The 18,954-nt window shown below is 46.6% G+C and overlaps 1 protein-coding gene across 5 annotated transcripts in view; it reads left to right on the forward strand.

The window, feature by feature from the left end:
* Palm2akap2 (PALM2 and AKAP2 fusion) overlaps positions 1 to 12,073 on the forward strand; it is a 414,772-nt gene extending 402,699 nt beyond the window's left edge. For 3 of the 5 annotated variants that reach the window (XM_041657131.1, XM_041657134.1, XM_041657135.1), the window contains 2 exons: positions 1,627 to 1,665; positions 7,998 to 12,073. In XM_041657131.1, coding sequence (XP_041513065.1) covers positions 1,627 to 1,665; positions 7,998 to 8,099 — 141 coding nt within the window. In that variant the 3' untranslated portion in view covers positions 8,100 to 12,073. The remainder of the gene's footprint in view (positions 1 to 1,626; positions 1,666 to 7,997) is intronic. The other 2 variants (XM_041657133.1, XM_041657132.1) reach the window with 1 other exon arrangement.
* The last annotated feature ends 6,881 nt before the right edge of the window (positions 12,074 to 18,954 follow it).

Consider the following 18,954-nt stretch of genomic DNA (forward strand, 5'->3'; position numbering starts at 1 on the left):
CTCCCCTGTCTCTAGAGGCTAACGGAGATTCTGTTCAAGGCCATGCAGTTCTGTTCTCCTGACCCCATTCATACACTTTGGTCTTAGGGTGACAAGTGGCTTCTTGGGTTTTCTACCCTCCAAGAACCTTCCATGGTTCATGCTGACACCTTTAGTTGTCTACTGGTATCACCCTTGATGGCTCTTTGGAAGACTAGAAGTCACCCCTGAAGTCACACCAGAGCAATGATACTCTCTAGAACCTAGAACCCTACCCACAGTTCAAGGGCCTATTACTTCAGTCTCTACACTTGTGAAAAGCCAGTGGCTGAGGACTTCTCTTAATTGGTGGAGTGCTTGCCCAGCATGGCATAACCCCATGTTTTATCCCCAGCACTGCAAAACCTGGGCATGGTGGCACATGCCTGTAATACCACCTCTTAGAAGGCAGAAGCAAGGAGATCAAAAGTTCAAGGTCATGGAGAGTCAGAGAAGAACCTGGGCTAGAGACCCTGACTCAAAATATAAACTAAAAAAGAATCATAAATATAAACTAAAAAAGAATCATATACAGGATAAGTTGGTTGGCTCCTGGTTGGTAGAATCCTTGTCTGAGAGGGATGTGAGAAAGCCACGCTGCCTTTGGTGGCCTTTGTCATGTTCTAAACTGTCCTGTCCTGCTGGGGACAAAGGGATCATTTGAGGATCCAGGCGATGACAGGTGAAAATTGAAACCCTGGACCTTTCGGGAATATCTGTCTGGGAGGCTCCACGTCGGCGACAGGAAGTTAGTATCTGTGGATGACCGTTAGTTTAAGGAAAGAAAAGCTCGGCGGCAATGAATATGGCAAAGCCTCACTTTTCAAAGGTCCCCTCCTCTCCGAACTCGGGCAGACGACTCCTAGCAGCCTTCACCCATCTGGACTGGCAATGAGTGTCTCCAGGAGCTAAAAGACCATTCCATTTCCACACTAATTCTAAGTAATCATCTCAGATGATGATCCAAGGGCCATCCCACAGTTGGCCTCTTCTCTAGATCCACAGGGTTCTGATGAGGGAAACTGTGGTTAGTTAACTGGTGCCATCCTTAGGTCAGATTTAGGCAACCTGCCTCCACAAACCTGGTGTTTCCTTCATCCCCCATTTCTCTCCCTTTCCCCTTATGTCCTCCTCTCTTCATTCAATTATCGGGGTCTTACTATAATAGCGCAATGGGGTACAAGACTGTTAAAAGGTTCAGAGAAGCCCACAAGAAAAGAATGGGCTATCTGGTTACAGAATCCGTCCAATCCAGAATGGCCATCTAGGTCCTTGCTGGTGGGCAGCTGGTTAGACAATGGGGGAGAAAAAATCTTGTTAATTCAGTGTGCAGAAAGTGAAAGCAACACCTGGAATTAACAAAGCCCGGCTTATCTGATATTTGTATTCGTGAGCCATAGGGTATCTATTTGCCTCAAGAGATACAGACCTTTAAATAAACAAATATCAGATGAAGCCACACTTGGAGAGGCTGGATGGTGGTACCCACAAGCCTCTTCCCCGCCTACTCACTTCCAGCACGGCGCCAGTGCCCAGCCGCCAAGGGAGGGGAGTCTGTGACTGTGTCTCTACCGTGTACTAACCCTGGTTTTTTCCCCTCTCTGCCAGTACACCTCTAAGTTACTGTCTTGCAAGGTGACTTCCGAGGTACTTTTCAACTTGTCTGTCTGGGTCCTGTTGCATGCTTGCTCCTGGTGCACACTGTCGTGGTTTGCTGTCTCCTGCTGTGTTCAATAAGAGCGGCAAGAAAAATGCCTTCTCACCATGTGTGTTTTCTGCCTGGCCTTTGTGACCTGGGGAGCTGACTCCGATGCTAGAGTCCACACAACAGTGACCACTGCTGTGCTGTGCTGTGCTGTGCTGTGTTGGGCTGGGCTGGGCTGGGCAGGGGAGGGGGTTCGAGAAGACCTTGTCACCCATGGATCTGGAGAACGTTGAACTAGAGGGCAGTTATTGGCCGGCTGTGTAGACACTTCTCTTCAGGCACAAGCAGCAAATATATTCTGGTCTGGTTAGCACACAGTGCCACCCCTACAGGCTGAGCTTGACAGAAGACTAGTCCTTTATTAACCTTAACACGATTCCCAGAGAGCTCTGCTCTTTGGATGCGGGATGACCATCCCAAGGTCTCCCTCCTCTCTCCAGGCTTGGACTAATATGTGTGCTGTAAGAATGCAGTCCTGGTGGGGCTGCAGAGACGGCTCAGCAGTTATGAGTGCTTGCTGTTCCTGCGGAGAATAAGAGGGAGTTTGGTTTCTAGCATCCACATCTGGTGGGTCCCAATCTCCTGTAACTCTTCTCCAGGGGATCTGACACCTTCTTCTAACCTGCAGACACCTACCTGATGAATGTATACAAACATACATACATGCATACATGCATACCATACATACACAAACACATACACATGCTCACATTCACATACACATAAACTTAAAAATTTAAGCAATTTTAAAATGCAGTATTATTCTGTGTGTAAAGATGTACACACACATACACACGCACACAATAGGAATTGAATTCAAGACACATGCACATTAAAAAATGTAAAGTCCAGCATGGCGGCACTTGACTTTAATCCCAGCACTTGCGAGGCAGAGGCAGGAGCATCACCGAGTTTGAGGCCAGCCTTGTCTACATAGAGATTTCCAGGACAGCCAGGGCTACACAGAGAAACTCTGTCTCCGTGCTGACCACCAAAATTAAAAATTTTTAAATGCTGTATACATACATACATACATACATACACACACATACATACATACACACACATACATACGTGTGCATGCTGGGAATTGAATTTGAGACTCGATGCATGTCAGACAAGCACTGTCTATCTAGTCCTGTTCTTTTTCTTTTTAAAAAATCATTTTTCTTTTTTTCATGTTTCTGTTTTTTTCTGTAAATTTTCATTTCTATATAGTATTGAATTTTTATTTCAAAAGTACACAGCTGCAGAGGGAATCATTCATCCACCCAGCTCATAACTAATGGAGGGTTGACTCTGAGTCAGCACTATAGTAGAGCTCAAGAAGGCATGCAGCAGCATGCTCCTGCAACCCTGGAGCCAGGCTGCACAGCCTCTGCCCTGTCCCTGCCCCACTCCTACCAGCTAGACGTTTTCAAAGGACTCAGTGTGGCCAATCCAGTCCAAGCCCTCTTGTTACTTCTCCCAGTTCCCATTTTTCTGGTTCTGTCATTCCGTATCTCCTCAGAGGGATCACTGTTGATGTGGTGTTCATTCTTGTGCATGTTTTTATACAACATAAGGAACACCTTAAGGGTTTGTGTGTGTATGTGTGTGTGTGCACATTTTAAACTTTCTATAAATGGTAAATCACATGATGGGATCCTCTTCTTACTTTATTCAATTGCTTTTATTTTATATGTGTGGAGTTTGGGCTGCATGTATGTCTGTGCACCATGTGCATGCAGTGCCCTTGAAGGCCAGAAGGGGGCACTGGCTCTCCTAGAACTGAAGTTGCAGATGGTTCTAAACTGCCATTGTGGACCCTGGGATTCAAACCCGGGTCCTCCTCAGCCGCAGCCAGTTCTCTGAACCACTGAGCCATCTCTGCAGCTCCTGTCCCACAGCTCCTAGATATGTCCCTGTTTAACGTGCGCTTCTAGTGTCTTCCTCTGAACTGCTGAGCAGTGTTCTGTTGAAGGACTAAATCCCCTTCTCCATCAGTTTCATGCTGATGGGAATGTGGATTAAGTTGTTTCTGATGATGAACTTTTGGGGGGTTCTTGGCTGCTTGGTGGCATTGTGCTGGAGATTGAACCTAGCTCCTCTTGCATGCTAGGCAAGCACCCGTGACCATCACCACACATCTTTCTGTGCATGCGTGGTACAATGCTCTATCTTCCACCGGGCATACTCTCATTGACCAGCTCCTGCAAATGTTCTTCTCGTTGGTTGTACCAACCTCTAGCACTGTGTGTATTTTGATTATGGCTCATTATTAGCAGAGTAACTGTGTTTTGTAGCTATAGATGTAATCTATTCGTAACCGATTGGCGTATAAGACTTAAAGCTAACGTTGATACTATCATGGCATGTTCTTTCCTCATTGTCTGTCTGTGGTCCTCATTTAGGAAGTAGCCCTTGGAGAATCAGGCCCTGCTCCCACATCCTCCCTGAGGCAGTATGGTTTAGAACAGAGAAACTCTGGCCAAGGGTATACAAGGAAGGCAGGATTGGGCCAATCAGTCTTCAGCAGAAGATACAGGAGGATCACGGGTCAGCTCGAACACAAATGGAGTCACTCAGCAATTCAACCCATTTGTCTCTTATTTCCTAGCCCTCGTTTGACTGCCACTGAAAAGTTGAAAACTGCCTTGAAATGCCCACGCATTAGAAAGACAGTTTTAGGGATGATTCGACAAGCATTGATAGTTTTTCTTCCACTGTGCCCAATGACTTGATGTGTGAAAACAGTGAGAAAACCTTGAATTGGGTTGCAAGGGTTGCTTGCTGCTCCCCGTGTCTCACAGCTGCTGGGGAACCCTGTGGCTTGATGGCCTCAAGGATCGACTCCTCCTGTGGAGAGAGCCGAGTTTAAATCTCGGTCTTTCCTTCTACTGACTGAGAAATGCCAGGCAAGTTACTTCCCTTCCCCGTGTGTCAGCCTCCTAGGAGGTCAATGTGAGCCGTGACTGCATGAAGCTTCCAGAACATTCGAAAACTGAGCATTAAGATAGTAATTGGTTCATAGTCCTTGTGACTGAAAGTATCCTTTGACTAGAACCCCAGACACATTCGCTTCGGGCCCAGAAAAGGCTTTAGAAAGCCAAGTTAATGGGCAATGATAAAAGTATTAAGAGTTCAGAGTTTACTAGCAATTAAGGCGTACACCCTTCACCCATATCTGAATTAACTTTAGAACAAGAACTCATTCATACCTCTCCTGAGGGCTTGGCTTTTGAGTCTTCCCAAGGCCACACTTCTAAGCTTCCAGAGCCCTAGGGCAGCTTTACACGGAGGTTCTCAGCCGTTTCAGTTCTGGCTCATTCCTTTTCTTCTCTGTGTCTTAGCAGGGGCATTTAGATTTGATCAGAAATTGGTAGTCACATGAGAAGGACATCCAGATCAGAGGGAATGAATTAAGAGCTCATGTTTACATTCATGAGTTATTTGAGTTCTTGACCATTAGATGTTTAAACTCAAGCTATGCTAAACATTTCTATAATTATAATTTTCCTGCCTGATGTACCTTTTGCGACTGAATTCTCTGAGGAAAGAAACGCTCATACCCCGCATGTGCCACTGTTCCTGTGGCGTGTTAGGAACCCAGGCACCATGGTCAAACGATCAGGTAGAGGAATGCTAACACGGGTTTCTGAAGGAACGAAATTTAACTGAGATTTACAAACATTAAAAGAGACTTAAAGCCACGTGTGGGACCCACATGCCATTCGTCTTAGTACTCTGGGGACGGAGGTAGGTGGATTGTGAATTCTTGGATAGCCTGGGCTGCAAGACAGGAACTGTCTCAAAAGAAAAAGGAAAGGGGACGCTGGAGAGATGGACCAATGGTTCCGTGCACTGACTGCTCTTCCAGAGGACCTGGCTTCAATCCCAGCGCTCGCATGGCAGCTCACAACTGCCTGCAACTTCAGTTCCAGGAGCATCTACTGCCCTCTTATGGCCTCTGCAGGCACCAGGCATGCAAGTGGTGCACAAGCATCCATGCAGGCAAAACACTCATATACATAAAAATAAGTAAATCTTTTAAGGGGGAGGGGCTTAGCTAGCAAGGCAAAACCCCTTCTTTAATTATTTTTATGTATTTTTTAAAAATTTATTCACTTTTTATTTATTTTGGTTTTTCGAGGCAGGGTTTCTCTGTAGCTTTGGAGCCTGTCCTGGAACTTGCTCTGTAGACGAGATTGGTCTCAAACTCACAGAGATCCACCTGCCTCAGCCTCCCGAGTGCTAGGATTAAAGGCAGGCACCATACCACCTGGCTATTTTTATTTTTTAAGGAAACTTTTTCCAGAACCTTGACTTTATTTTCATGCTCCTGGGAATTTCTCAGGCCAACGCGAGCAATTCACACAGCACAGAGGTCTTTATTCAGTCGGTGCTTCTATTCCACGCCAGAATCTGTGACCTCTCAGAGGTTGGGAGTGATCCTTTAAGGGCTGCAGCACCTGAAACTGTTTGTCCCTTGGGCGGACCCCACACTGTGGCTTTTACGATGCCCATTTGACGTGGGGATATTGAAGCACTGGAGTTTGTGACTTAAGGCACGGTCACGCTGTCCATACAGTTTAAAGTGTAGATCTCCTTGAGCTCCAGAGGCCATACTACCTCCTGAGAAAGCCCATGCTGTTAGGGCAAGTGCAGTCTTCATTGAGCAGGCAAAGAGACTTGAAATACAAGATGAACAAGAGAGAAAACTGTAGGGCTCGGGTATTACACTCCATGTGCTGTTATCCCTCACTCTCGTGCTATCATGCATTGGCCAGGAAACTCCAGTTTAGCTTGGCAGCCCGCTTTCCTCCAGTGTGTGCTTCTGCACGGGGCTAGTCATGACATGGCTGTGACTCTCAACAGCACATTGTTCACACAGCAAAGGTGACTGGCTATCACCTCCCTGTCAAGTCCAGCTGTCCCGTGTTGGGAGACAAGGGAAAGACCTTCAGATGGAAGCATCCAGAAGCTGTGGATAGTCCTTGCATTTGGCACAGATATAAAGTAGCAAGCCAGGATGGACCCTGGCCCCGTAGTCTACCCGGCATTTGCTTCCACGTGGCATCTTCCTACCTCTCCGGAGTTGCCAACGTCACTGCCCCTTGCTCCAGTGACCATTTTTAGAAGAGCACAGCGTTTGTTGCGGTTCAGAAAACCAACCAGGACTTTTCTCTGATATCAGAAGCTCTGCGGCCTCAGTGAACAGCAGAGGGCTGTTCGTGAACTTGCCTTTGTTACAGTGGCCCTGACCTGGAACCTTGCCCTGTGTCCTGGCCACTCACGTGCCTTTCACGTGGGTTCCATCCTATCCAAACTGAAAACTGGAACAAGTGACCTGATGTCTTCTCTCGGGAGCCCACAAATGATTCCAGTAAACATGAGGGAGAGAGGTCCCACCCCCACGGGGGTGAGCCTACTGGGCCTTGATGTCGTCACCTTTAGTTTCTCTTATTATTAGTGGTACGTATGACCTTGATGACACAGACACCAGACACTGATGACTTTCTATTGTCCTGAAGACTTCCCCATTCCCTCAGTCGGTGGCCATCGGTATTTCATTCTGCCATAGTAGATTCTTGGGATATAGATATTTTCCTAGTGTTATGTGAGTCTGCAAACTTACTACATCAAATCCACATTGGTCCAAAGATAGACATTCCTTCCCCATCTTTGCTTATGAGTCAGCTAAGAGGGTCTGCGCTGTTTAAAATGGGGATCGCTAGCCCCAGAGGGTTATTTAAATTTAAATAAGTTCCCTCAGATATTTCATTTCTCAGCTGTCTGAATGCGCTTCAAGGGTCTGCCGGCCTCACGTGGATAGCGGCTGCCACAGATAAACAGCTTCAATGTGACATAAAGGTCTGCGCACAACAGGCGTGGACAGCTTGTCAAGCGCTACTTTAGACTAGTCAGCTCCGGGGAGCAGGCAGGGCTCAGCTGTACAGTGTTTGCCCAGCTCGTTCGATGCTCCAGGTTCAGTCTCCAGCACCACAATAAACAACTCCCCCTCCAACAAAACTGAGGCTGAGTCAAGTCTAGTTCAAAGAAACCAGTAAATATGCAACAAAAGATGATATTAGAGACCATGCATCAGAGAGTGAGTGGGTTTGGGCTTTGAAATGAAGTCACATCCAACCTCTTTCATCCCTTCCTCCTTGTTCCGTCTCCACCCATCACCTACCCCAGTCGTACCGGATCCCGCATCACTTTCATCTTGTGAACATGGCGCCGAGTAAGGAAATGGAATGAATTCTGTTAACGTCTGCCCCTCTTTTTTCAGGTCCTGGAGGCCACACGGGTTAATCGAAGAAAGAGCGCTCTGGCCTTGCGCTGGGAGGCAGGGATTTATGCCAACCAGGAGGAGGAGGAGGGCAATGAGTAGACTTTCTTCAGCCCAGGAAACTCTTTTGCTGAAGGAGTTTCCACAAAGAAACCGAGAAATGATCAATTCAGAAGCATTTTAACGGACTATTTATTGAAGTGCATACAAACTCAACAGTTCTCATGTAGACCAGAAGCTGCAATGCACAATGGTAAAAAAATAAACAAATAAAACAAAAAGGAAAAAAAAAAGCGAAGAAGTCCACCCATCAAACTCTGAGACCAGAGAGTCAGAAGAGAAAGGATTTCTTCATGATTCAAAGAAGCCCCTGGCTTTGGACCATTCCACAACCAATCCAAAGGGACACAGGCCTGACAAATGAGTCAGCATAGCTGCCGCAGGCAGAACTGAAGCCAGCCTCAGCTGGGTGACAAGGAGCAAGCGGTGACATAGTCGTCCCATTCCGAGGCGTCAAACAAGGCCCAGGCTGGTGCAGTCTACCGCAGACAGGCTCTTCATTCTGCCACACCGGCTTCCAGCCCTTGCTCTCCTGAGGCATCAGACGTGTTGGGTCGACTCCGTTTTCTCCAGCAGCCATAAAACGAGCGGTGTTTCTTTCCATAGTTGCCCAAGAGGGGGCAATGATGATTCAATCTCGCTTACGTGAAATCATTTTTAATTGGGAACACTCAATGGTCGCAATATATTTAAAGACCTGTATTTTTAAGACAATATCTCTTCATGTTGCAGATGCAATCTGTTCTACGGTAGGAGGTTGAGAATGCTAGGGGAGAGAGCCAAACCAAATGGGTTATTAGCTTTAGGACCTTCTGCTTATCCTGGTGACTGGTTATTTTAGGAAAACACACTTTCACAGTTCTGTTTCTTCATATGAAAATTATATTTAGCGGGCAATGACTATTTTTATGATGGGATGGGGGATAGGAACATGGATAAAATCTGTACCCAGTAAACAGCTTGGTTCGAGATGGTAGGGATGTTTTTAGAATGGCAATAATTGAAAACAAAAAGGAGGGCAGGCTCTGCCTCAGAAGGGTATATAGATGATCAAAAGAATGGTGTGTATAACTATTTTGTATTTTAAAGTGGGCCTTAGAAGTGGTTGGGGCATAGGGTGGACTCTCTTGGATCTGAGAAAGTCAACGTTAAAGTCACGGAGGTAAAGAGAGAAATGGGGGGGGGGGGAGGAAGACTGGGAAAGGAAGGAAGAGAGATTATTTTTGCTGAATAACCAGTGTTTTTCAGGATGACAAAGAGAAAAATATAGAATAGAAATTTTAAGTACAGACGTGGAATCAGCTACAAATCCTAAAGATGGTGTGTATGCCTCCGTGTGCCTGTATAAAGAGTGTATGTTCACGAGCAAGGGTATGACGTGTATGCGCGCGCGTGTGTGTGTGTGTGTGTGTGTGTGTGTGTGTGTGTGTGTGCGTGCGTTAAAATTTCAGGTTGATCATGACACGTGGCTGGACAGTAGTTCCTCCATGGCTGTCTGCCAGCTTCAGGAGTGAGTGAGAGTTTTCTTTTTTTATGAAAAGGGATATCAAGGCAGAGGGCTGGTGCGCTATTTCTTATATTGAACCGACCTAACGTGGTGTTTGCGTGAGTCACAATTGTGAAGTTTGGTGCAGTTTTGTATTGGTGATTTGACATTTAGACCACATCCTATTTATTCTTATGCTTTGTATTCATGCCTCACAGACTATAAAGGACTCCAGCTTTACTCTCTCTGTCATTTAAAGCAATATGATAAGGGCATTCACTAATCAGGTGCCCTGAATTTCTGGATGAGGGAATGTTTCATTTCTGGCAAGGAGAGGGAGGGGGGGAGAAGGAGTGGGAGGGGGAGGAGGAAAAAGAAGAACTAACCAGCCTTCATTATTTTCCCTTTATTTTAAAGACAATTTCTTAAAAAAGCAATAATTAAATCAGACCTTGCTAAAATCCATTTTTGTTTTATGTTATTATGTCATAGGATTTAATATGTTATTCTAATAAGTAACTGCTCCACAATATTTATATGTACCTTTCCACGTGTTATCTTTACCCTTTTTATTATACTAGCGCTGACTTTGGGGGAAAGCTTATTCACTGGTAAGTGGTGGGCACGAGGTAAAAGGGAATTGCCTGATGACTTACAAGGATCTTTAAGAACTGCCAAGGGACCCTGTAACTCGAAGCCAAAGTCTACAGATGGTAGCCAGGTTATACGAGGGGAGTGCACACTGTCTTTAGATGGTTTGTTCTTTTAGACATAATGTTTTTAAAAATGCTAGATGTTGGGGCAGAGAACAAATGAGACCCTTGCTGTTGCAAGGAATTTGCTTCACAGTCAGGGAAACTGGCCCAGGGCAAATGTCCTGGCACATGACATCTGTGTCGGATCAGAAGTCCTGCTAGCTAGCACAGTGGAGGGCACAGCTTTGTCTAAGGAGTTCCAGCTGGAGGCCCCAACTGCCTGGCCTGAGAACACAGTGATGTGGGTGTCCCTTCCCTTGGGAAACACAGGGATAAATGTCCCAGGGCCCTACCCAAAGCTAGAGAGTGAGATAGTATGAGTCATACAAGAAAACTGGCTGCCCCATGTTTTCTGGGATCTGCTGGAGACTGTGGAGGCAGTGCAGACAACTCCCTCAGTTTTCACAGGAGGAAATGGTCCTCATGATTTCCTCAAATTTCATGTCCTGTTTGGAAGGGAACCTTGGACCCACACGGAGGGTACACTGAGGAAAGAATCGGCAGCTGGAGCCCCCCCACGGTCCGTGGGGTCACTTTGGTGGCAGATGAAGTGGTCTTTTGATTGCAGTAGATAGAACAAGAAGTTCTGAAGGGTCCGGGATTTAGAGCCGGGTACCGTGGGCCATACTCCATTTGTGGGTAAGGAGCGGCCCAGTTTCTGCCACTCTTTCCTGGTCACACAGCTTTTTTTTTTTCCACGGTGGCCCCTCCATTTCCTTGTTTTCCTGGTTTCCCTGAATTCTAATGGCTCCCATTTGTCTCCTGGCTCTCATTGCTGACGGTTCTAGAATGTTCTATTTAAATGGAAATCAGTTTCACGGGAGAGTCAGCTTTTCTCTGTGTTCTTGGCAAGGGGGGGGGGGGGCGGTGTTTAATTCTTTTTCCTTATTCAAGAAACATTTGAGCCATTGCTTTGGGCATTTCCCTGTGCTAGGCTCTAGGATCCCACAAGGGCCTCATCACTTTACCCGACATGATCCAGCAGGTCCCTGGAGGAAAGGACGCCCTGCCCCATAGGCCCGAGGTGAGAAGCCCCTCGCGAGTTTTGCCTCGGAAGCTCGGCTCTACCCTGCCTCAAAGCTTGTTAGTCTCAGCTGTAAGAAATGTGTAGCTTCCGTAGATGTTCACAACCCTCCTGAAGAACTCCACACTGTGGTGTTTGTACACTCACTTCCCTCCAGAGCCGAGGCTGACAGCCTTGGCTGTCTTATCTAGGAATAAAGGAAGCAGGACACGGTGCACGTCCCTTCCTCTTCCCTGTGCATGCTGCCCACCCTAGGCAACGACATAGAAACAGTATATAATCAGTGTCCATACACACATTCACGCACACACCCACACACACACTAGAACAAGGAACACCAAAACAGTGTTGATTGTTGTCTTTAAAGATATTTTTTTCACCTGAAGAATGGACTTAACCTATGTATTGAAAAAAAAATAGCCTAAGTGTTAGAGATGGTGAATATATCCAGTTTCAGTTACACAACTAATTTACTGGATTTTAAGTGTTCCGTAAGCTGCCAAGTTTTATTTTGTGTTGCTCTTTATCCAAATGATTTTTCCTTATTTTTTTTTTTAATTGGAGGAAGGGTGGGTTGGGGGGGATGAGGGGCAGCAGCAATACTGTGTTTGAAAAAAAATGATACTCTGTACCTGGCTTTCCTGTGTTATGTTAACCACTTAAATGTTTTTATTCTGCTTCAGTTTTATAGTGACTGTGAAGGCGTTCCATGCAGCTATACAGTTATTTTCTCAATAAAACTCAACACGCGTGTGGTGTTTTTCTTTTTTCCTTTTTTAGGGATGGCTATTTTTGTTTGACTATGGAAGAAGGTTGGGGGATTGGGTGGCTAAGCTTTGAGGGACATGTCAGTGTCCCTGGTTTCTGCCTTGACCTCCCCCACATATGGGACCAAAGAAGCCATGGTAGCTAATAAAGCATCCCTGTGTCAGGAGCCACAGAAATGATGCAGGTGTCCGACCCTTGATGAGGGAGTTGGACTTCGGAGTCGAAGCAACAGAATGAACCCGCAAGCCATGACTCGGGTATAGCCTTGCAGCTCATGCGCCTGCGTGCACACACCTGCGTATGTGAAGAGCAGAGGTCAGGTTTAGTTGTTGAATCTCAGGAACTGTCTTATGAGGCGGGGTCTCTCACTGGCTGGAACTGATTAAGTAGTCTAGATTGGACCTGTTTCTACCTCACTATCACTAGGATTGTGTGTGTGTGTGTGTGTGTGCGCGTGTGCGCACGCACCACCATCACCATGTCAGGCTTTTTTCTGTGGGTCTGGAAGTGGAACCTAAGTCCTCATATTTGCCCATCAAGCACTAAATTTACTAAGTGAGCAGATTTCCTCTGACCTTAGCACGGATCCGTATCGCATTCCCAGCATGCATCTGTATTTGGCACTTCTTTATGAAGTACTGAATTGCAGCTTAAAGAAGCCCAGAAAGAACAGGAGTTCTTCAGGAAAACCCGTTCCTCTTCTACATCTGCCTGTCCCTCTTCCCTTCCCATCAGTCTCCAGGTACTCCTCACCCAGTCCTCTCTAGTCTCCTCACCCGGCCCCTGTACTTCCTGAACCCTGTCCCTCATCCTGGGCCTCCCCAGCTCTGCCTCTTCCTTGTGCATTCCAGCTGCCTCTCTATCTTCTCTCCCCACCTGGGGCTCTTTAGTCTTTCTGTCCCCAGGTTTTCTAGCCAGATCCTCTTATTCGGAACATCTGGGGGGGGCGGGGGAGGGGTGTCTCCTGTGGTACCCTGTCACGGACAGCATCTTCCCAACCTTATGTGTTGAGAGCTCTGACTTTGACTGGGAATGTGGCTGAGTGGGACAGTCCTCTCTTCATACATAGAATTCCCAGGTTCAATTCTCAGCATTGAAAACCAGAAAACAAGCCCCATGAAGCTGGGCCTGGGGTCACACATCCACAATCCCAGCACTCAGGAGACACAGGCAGGAGGATTGCCACAAGTTCAGGGCAGCCTGGTCAACAAGTTCCAAGCCAGACAGGGTTATAATCAACCCATTTCAAAAAAGTGCATCAAAATAATAAAAACCCTGCAAGCTAAGGGTGATAACACAGACGTGCAGGAGGCTCAAGAGTTCAAGGCTAGCCCTGGCTACATAGCAAGTTTGAGATCAGCCGGAGCTACATGAGATTGTATCTCAAGACACAGTACATAGAGAACATTTAAGACAGAAAGCCTGGGGTACTGACTGCTGGGGGGCTGCAGATATAATGGCTCTGGGGAGCTTTAAACAACAGCTGGGAGCTTTTGTGCACCGTCCCAGTGTGGCAGCTCATCATCTGTGTGTCCTGCCTCGAACCAGAGACAGCAACTTAAACAGAAAGTCAGTGCTGAAGCACACCTTTAATCCCAGTGTGCAGGAGACAGAGGCATCCCTTTAATCTCAGTGCTCCAGAGGCAGAGGCAAGCCTGGTCTACAAATTGCAGAGAAACCCTGGGGGCTAGGGAGGGGGAAGATAACTATAATGTTCAGATTTTAATTTTAGGGCAAGATAAAGGAATTTATTTAAACATCAGAAGATTTTTTTTTTTTTTGGTTTTTCGAGACAGGGTTTCTCTTTAGCTTTGAAGCCTGTCCTGGAACTAGCTCTTGTAGACCAGGCTGGCCTCGAACTCAGAAAGATCCGCCCGCCTCTGCCTCCTGAGTGCTGGGATTAAAGGCGTGCGCCACCACCACCCGGCCAGAAGAAATTTTTTTATCATGTGGAGTAGTAACAATAATGAACTAGCTTAGCATAAAATTAACCAGTGGGTTCAGTGGTTCCCACTGCCAGGGATTCCAGCTACAATGGGCATCCTCTTTTGGCCTGTGTGAGCACCTGTACATATGTGCACACACCCATGTACAGATTCATACATGTACATGTAATTTTCAAGCTTTCTTTTTTCAAAGTTTTTTTTAAAGAGTCAAAAATATTTTTTTTTTCTCCCAACAGCTTTGGTTTTGATGCTGAGCACTTATACCAATCTCTGGCCCTTAGTGTCTTTGAATCAGATAAAGAATCTTCTCTTTCTTGGCTTTACTGTGAATTTGGCATCTCAGGGAGAGAGCCCAGACCTTGTACAATAGTCAGGCAAACAGATCACTGACAATAACAGCCTGGGCGAATAATGAGATCTGTGCTTAAGAGTCACAGCACTGGAAAGCATCCCAAGCAATTAAAATCAAATGACCAAGCCCGACCTAGTTAGTGTGTGGACCTGTGTCCCCAGCTACTTGGGAGGCTGAGACAGGAGGATCACAGATTCAAGGCAGCCTGGGCAACTTAGTGAGACCCTGTCTCAGAAAGCAAACAGCGAATGGGGGATGTCTCGCTGTGGTAGGGCGTTTGTGTAGTACAGAAGGCCCTTAGCCCAGTGGTTCTCTCAATCTGTAGGTCGAGACCCTCTGAGGTGTCGCTTAAGACCATCAGAAAACACAGGTATTTACACCATGACTCAAACCGTAGGAGAATTACAGTTATGAAGTAGCAACGAAATAATTTTATGGTTGGGGGTCATCACGACATGAGGAACTGTATTAAAGGGCCGCAGCCTCAAAAAGGGTGAGAACCATTCACTGCCTTAGCTGGCAACGGGAAGGATAGAACGCCTTTGTTTTCAGTTCATGTTAGATGCTCACCTTTGCCTACTAGTGGCCACATGGTGGCAGTGGTCCCTAAGGTAAAAGCAGTCATTAGCCAAGAGCCTTCTGTAAGGGTTCTCACCCTTCAGAATAAACAGTAATTTCTCAAACACTTCCATGCGAAACCACTCTGCGGCCAGGTGAGGTGACTCACACTAGCCATTCCCAAGTACTTACTCGAGTGGCAGAAACAGAAAGATGGCCGTAAATTCAAAATCAGCCTGGTCCACATAGTGGTTTCAGTCTAGCCTGGGCTACATAGATAGGGTCTCAAAACAAAACAAGGAGCTCGAGAGATGGCTCAGCAGTTAAGAGCTCTCACTGTTCTTAAAGGGATCCTGGTCTTGGTTCTCAGTACCCATGCCCGGTGGTCCACAGCTGTCTGGCACTCCAGCTCTGGGGAATCTTGACACCTGGCTTCAGTGGGACCACCACATCTGCGGCATACACACAGAGAGACAGACACACATCTGTGCCATGCACACAGACAGACACGTACCTATGGCATTCACACACAGAGACACACACACACACAAAATAAAAATAAATCTTCAAAATGAAATGAAGCCGGGTTGCTGGTGTACACCTTTGATCCTAGCCCTCTTGGGCAAAGGTATATCAGTTTAAGGTCAGGCTTGTCTACATAGCCAGCTCTAGGCCAGTCAAGGCTACATAGTGAGACACTGTTTCAAAAGAGTAATAATAGCAGTAAAAAGGGGGGGGTGGATCCCAAATTATTCATAATAAAGGAGTAAAACTAGCATGTTTAGATTCTACCTTTGGGTCCTAGGTGGCACTCACCATTGTGGCCAGATGGTCACATGCTTCTCCCAGGAGTAACAGCCACAGTTCTTACTCTAGCTCTGCAAGAGACTCTGTGGTGAGCGCGTCACACGGGCTACCTCAGCCTCTTCTTATACTACTTTAGCCTGGTCTCCACATTACAGGTGACAAGGCATGTGCTCAGAATCCGGGTGACAGGCTCAGTTGCCATAACCAGTGGCAAAGAGAGGACTCCAAGCCAGGCAGTCTGCCCCAAAGCCCTTCCTCCCACTCTCTTCTCCTCATCCCGGGTCAGTAACTGGCTAAGCTCTTGCCAGGAGGGCTCTGCTTTCTCTGAGACCAGAGAAACCTATCTTCAGCATGGGCCAGTACCAAGCAGGGAGATGATGCTGTTGGAAGAAGAAAGGAGGCTGTGTATCTTGAGGCCTAGGGATATGTGTGGCAGGCAGATGCTATCATCCCCAAAGGCCAACACAGGAACATCCTGGCCCTTTGCAACGACTTTCCCAAGAGCACTGGCATGTGGCCTGCTCTTGAAGTTACCACAGATTGTTACTGAGTTAGGAGAATGTTCTGGTCTGCCATAAAAAATCCTCCATATTGTTAACTTGTAGCGTCTGTATTCCTTGCCTCTTATTGTGAACATACACATACACACTTACTTTAAAAATCAACTTGGTACTAGGCACCCTTTTATGTACTGGATAAGTAATATGATCAATAAAGAGATCCAATCAATAATTTGGTGACTGTTTAAAAAAATCACCTGAATATTCAACCCCCAAAATCATACATAATGGCATGTTTCACAAGGACTCATGAGGGACGGAGTCCCAAGGGGACCACCATGCATGTCTACATATAAACTATGTTCTGCTGTTCTTTGGCCATGTTACCCATGTTTCACTTCTGAGAGCCTCTTCAAGAGGCCGTTTGTACTTACATTCATCTCTGTCTTGTGGCTGCAAGGCTTGCTGTTGTTTTCCTGTTGGCTTAGCGGCTGCACCTGAATCTGCTGATATTTTAACTAACGCATGAGCCCATGGCCCCACAGTTAGCACCCCGGCCTGCTCACACTGAGGCCTGGTGGGATTTCCGCTCCCACCAGCCAACGGCACCGGCGTGGCTGTGGCCACCAAATAAAGGTTTTAACTAAGTCCCTATTGTTCAAATAAATATTTATTGTACAAATAAAGACTTGGGAGCCCGCTGTTGGGGTGAAAACCTGCTATATCAGGGAGGCCAAGAAACAACCAGCTGACCTTTCGTTTTGGCTGAACTTGTCCCAAACCACAAATCTCTAAGTCCCTCCCTACTCCTTCCTGTGCATCTCTCTATCCAAATTCCAGGCTCCTCTGTCATCTCTATGGCCAATTCCTGCCAATTAGTTGCTGGCTCTGCCCCTGATCCAAGGTTAATTTCATTAACACAGTCTCAGAGTTTCACAACATGATCAAATAGCCCGTAACAGCTTGCAGATTGACTGGGGAAGATTGCCGAGGCTGCCAACCATGTCTGCCATGCTGGTTCATAGGAGTTGGTCTGGACTGACCACATCCTTATCTGCAGAGCTCCCTAGAACTCTGAAATGCCTTAACTAAGGATACCCTGTGCTCTTTAACCTGGGATCAGGAGCAGTTTGGAAAGGGAGGTGCCAGCCGCCTGTAATGTTTCTAACAATTGGGTTTACAAGATGCATCTGATTTTGGCGGCACCCAGGGCCTTTTACGGTGGGGGCTGGCCACCTCGTTATAAACTCAGAACCCTGCTCTTAATTAGAGTCCACCACCACAAGTAGACTTTGGGTTCCTAGCAGTCAGGTGTTTTGTGTGCCCTGGTAGTGATGTGAGACCTGGGAATGAAGCACATCCTTGTGACCGGGTGACGGGAAGACTCAGACGCCTCTACAGGAGAATGCTAGCCTGAAGCTGGCGTAAAGGAGACCCCAAGAGAGATCTGTTGGCCCTTCCGCCATGTGAAGCTGCAGCCAAGCAGCCAGAGATGAGTCAGGAAGCAGCTCCCATCATCAGACATCAAATCTACTTCTGTATTAATTTGGCCTCCGGAACTACAGAATGAAATTTTGATGTTGTTCAACCATCCAATCTGTGATAGTCAATGTGTCTGACTCCTGACTATAATGTTCCTTGTGAGATTGTAATACTTAAAATGTTTAGAATTCATTTTAATTTATTTAAACAATTATTTAATAGCTTGTGTGAGCTTGCACGAGTTTTCACATGTGCACATGCTGGGGCATGAATGTAGGGGTCAGAGAATAATGCAGGAGTTGGTCCCCTCCTCCCCACCATGTGGATCCCCCCCTTTTTTAAAAGATTTGTTTATCTATCTATTTATTATGTATACAGTATTCTGCTTGCATTATGCCTGCCCTCCAGAAAAGGGCACCAGACCTCATTACAGATGGTTGTGAGCCACCATGTGGTTGCTTGCTGGGAACTGAAGCCAGGACCTCTGGAAGAGCAGCCAGTGCTCTTAACCCCCACCACCCGCCATGTGCACTCTAGGGAGAGAAGTCAGGCCATCAATCAGTCTTGGTGGCTAGTACCCTTGCCCTCACAGCACCTGATTTCTTTCTGAGACAGGGTTTCACAGTGTAGCTCAGGATGGTCTGGAATTCACTATGGAACCCGCAAAAGACTTGGACTTGCATCCATCCTCCTGCCTCAGCTTCTCAAATGCTGGGATTATAGGCCCAAAGCACCTTGCTCAGCTTCTGACATATTTAAAACTTACCCTTCTCATGAAAAAGGCATATAACTTTCCCTGAGTCTGTCCCCTTGGCCTCAGACAGGGCATGCTGGAGAAGATTGGGGCCTAGAACAGGCACAGACTCTGTATTAGACTCTGTTGTGTGGTGGTTTGAAAGAAAATGGCCCCTAAAGGGAGTGGCACTATTAGGAGGTGTGGCCTTGTTGGAGGTAGTGTGGTTTTGTTGGAGGAAGTGTTTCCCTGTGGAGATAGGCTTTGAGGTCTCATGTATGCTCAATATACTCAGACCACTTCCTGTGGCCTGTGAGAAAGATGTAGAACTCTCAGCTCCTTCTCCAGCACCATGTCTTTTGCCTGCTGCCTTGCTTCCTGCCATGATGATAAAGGACTAAACCTCTGAAAAGATAAGCCACAGCAATTAAATGTTTTTCCTTTATAATAGCTGATGTGGTCATGGTGTCTCTTTACAGCATCTCT

This window comes from Microtus oregoni, unplaced genomic scaffold, assembly GCF_018167655.1.
Source record: "Microtus oregoni isolate MIOR12 unplaced genomic scaffold, Mior012 000008F_ref0000371, whole genome shotgun sequence".
In the NCBI taxonomy this organism is placed as follows: Eukaryota; Metazoa; Chordata; class Mammalia; order Rodentia; family Cricetidae; genus Microtus; species Microtus oregoni.